The sequence below is a fragment of the Poecilia reticulata genome, unplaced genomic scaffold (assembly GCF_000633615.1).
Source record: "Poecilia reticulata strain Guanapo unplaced genomic scaffold, Guppy_female_1.0+MT scaffold_219, whole genome shotgun sequence".
Classification (NCBI taxonomy): domain Eukaryota; kingdom Metazoa; phylum Chordata; class Actinopteri; order Cyprinodontiformes; family Poeciliidae; genus Poecilia; species Poecilia reticulata.
Genome location: NW_007615023.1, coordinates 56,730 through 57,919, shown reverse-complemented (window position 1 = coordinate 57,919; position 1,190 = coordinate 56,730). Strand labels below are relative to the sequence as shown.

Here is a 1,190-nt window from a genome sequence, read left to right as displayed (position 1 = left end):
TGGTCCCCTCCTGGTTCCCTCCAGGTTCCCTCCAGGTTGCCTCCTGGTTTCCTCCTGGTTCCCTCCAGGTTCCCTCCAGGTTCCCTTCAGGTTCTCTCCAGGTTCACTCCTAGTTCCCTCAAGGTTCCCTCCTAGTTCACTCCAGGTTACATGAAGGGTCCCTCCTAGTTCCCTCCAGGTTCTCCCTTGGTCCCCTCCTACTTTCCTCCAGGTCCCCTCCTGGTTCCCTCTTAGTTCCTTCCTGGTTTCTCCAGAAGACAGGAAGACAGACAGACAGACAGACAGACAGACAGACAGACAGACAGACATGGTGATTCCATGTTTCTGTTTCAGGACGGAACCAACCTGCAGATTCTGGGTTTGGTGAAATCGGACGAAGGATTTTATCAGTGTGTGGCTGAAAACTCGGCCGGCGGCGCCCAGGCCACGGCCCAGCTGCTGCTGAGAGAGCCAGGTAGGACGGACACACACACACACACACACACACACACACACACACACACACACACCACCTCCATCACTTCCTCATTATCCATCAACAATCATTCATTTTCAGTCTTTGTTTCTCCGTGTAAAAGACGCCCGGCATTCCGACGGTTCCTGAAGGCAACATTTCGCTCCGGGACGTTTTCTTGAGTTTTTCTCTGAATGTCCTGGAAAATCCTGGACCAGTGGAGGTTCTTAGTGACTCCCAGGATCTGGTTCAAGCTAAACAGACGTTAGTTTTCGTCTTGACGTGTCGCTTTAGGAAAAGTTGATGAAATAACTTCCTTAATTTCACGTAGCAGAAACGGAAACGCTCCATGTTGAGTCTCTTGCCTTACCAGAGGCTCCAAGCTGCTGCTGCTGCTGCTGCTTGGCGTCTTCACTTCCTGTTTCTTATCGTCGCCGTCTGATGACATCACTGGTTGATGGAAACACACCTGATGATTCACTTTTTGTTTCTTTTTCAAAGCTGAAGTTCGAGCCTGCAGCTCGGAGGCGAGCAGAAATACTCTTTCAATCTATCATGATGATTCTGTTAGCTGTTGGGAAAGTTCTGGAAAGTATCCTTAAAGCTTGTAGAAAGTAGCTGTCCACTTCTGAGAATATAATGCTGTTTTTTATGTACTTGGACAAAAAGACAACAATGAAAGTTCAGGAAAGTTTTTGGAAAAGTACTTTTCATGCATCTGGCCTGTAGGAAAGTG

At 48.5% G+C, this 1,190-nt stretch overlaps 1 protein-coding gene across 1 annotated transcript in view; it reads left to right on the top strand.

Annotated features, from left to right (window-relative positions):
- Nucleotides 1-1,190, top strand: part of dcc (DCC netrin 1 receptor) — a gene marked incomplete at both ends in the record, with an annotated part of 106,776 nt that overhangs the window by 51,210 nt on the left and 54,376 nt on the right. The window contains one exon of the mRNA XM_017303225.1: nt 334-454. Within this exon, the coding sequence (XP_017158714.1) occupies nt 334-454 (121 nt within the window). The remainder of the gene's footprint in view (nt 1-333; nt 455-1,190) is intronic.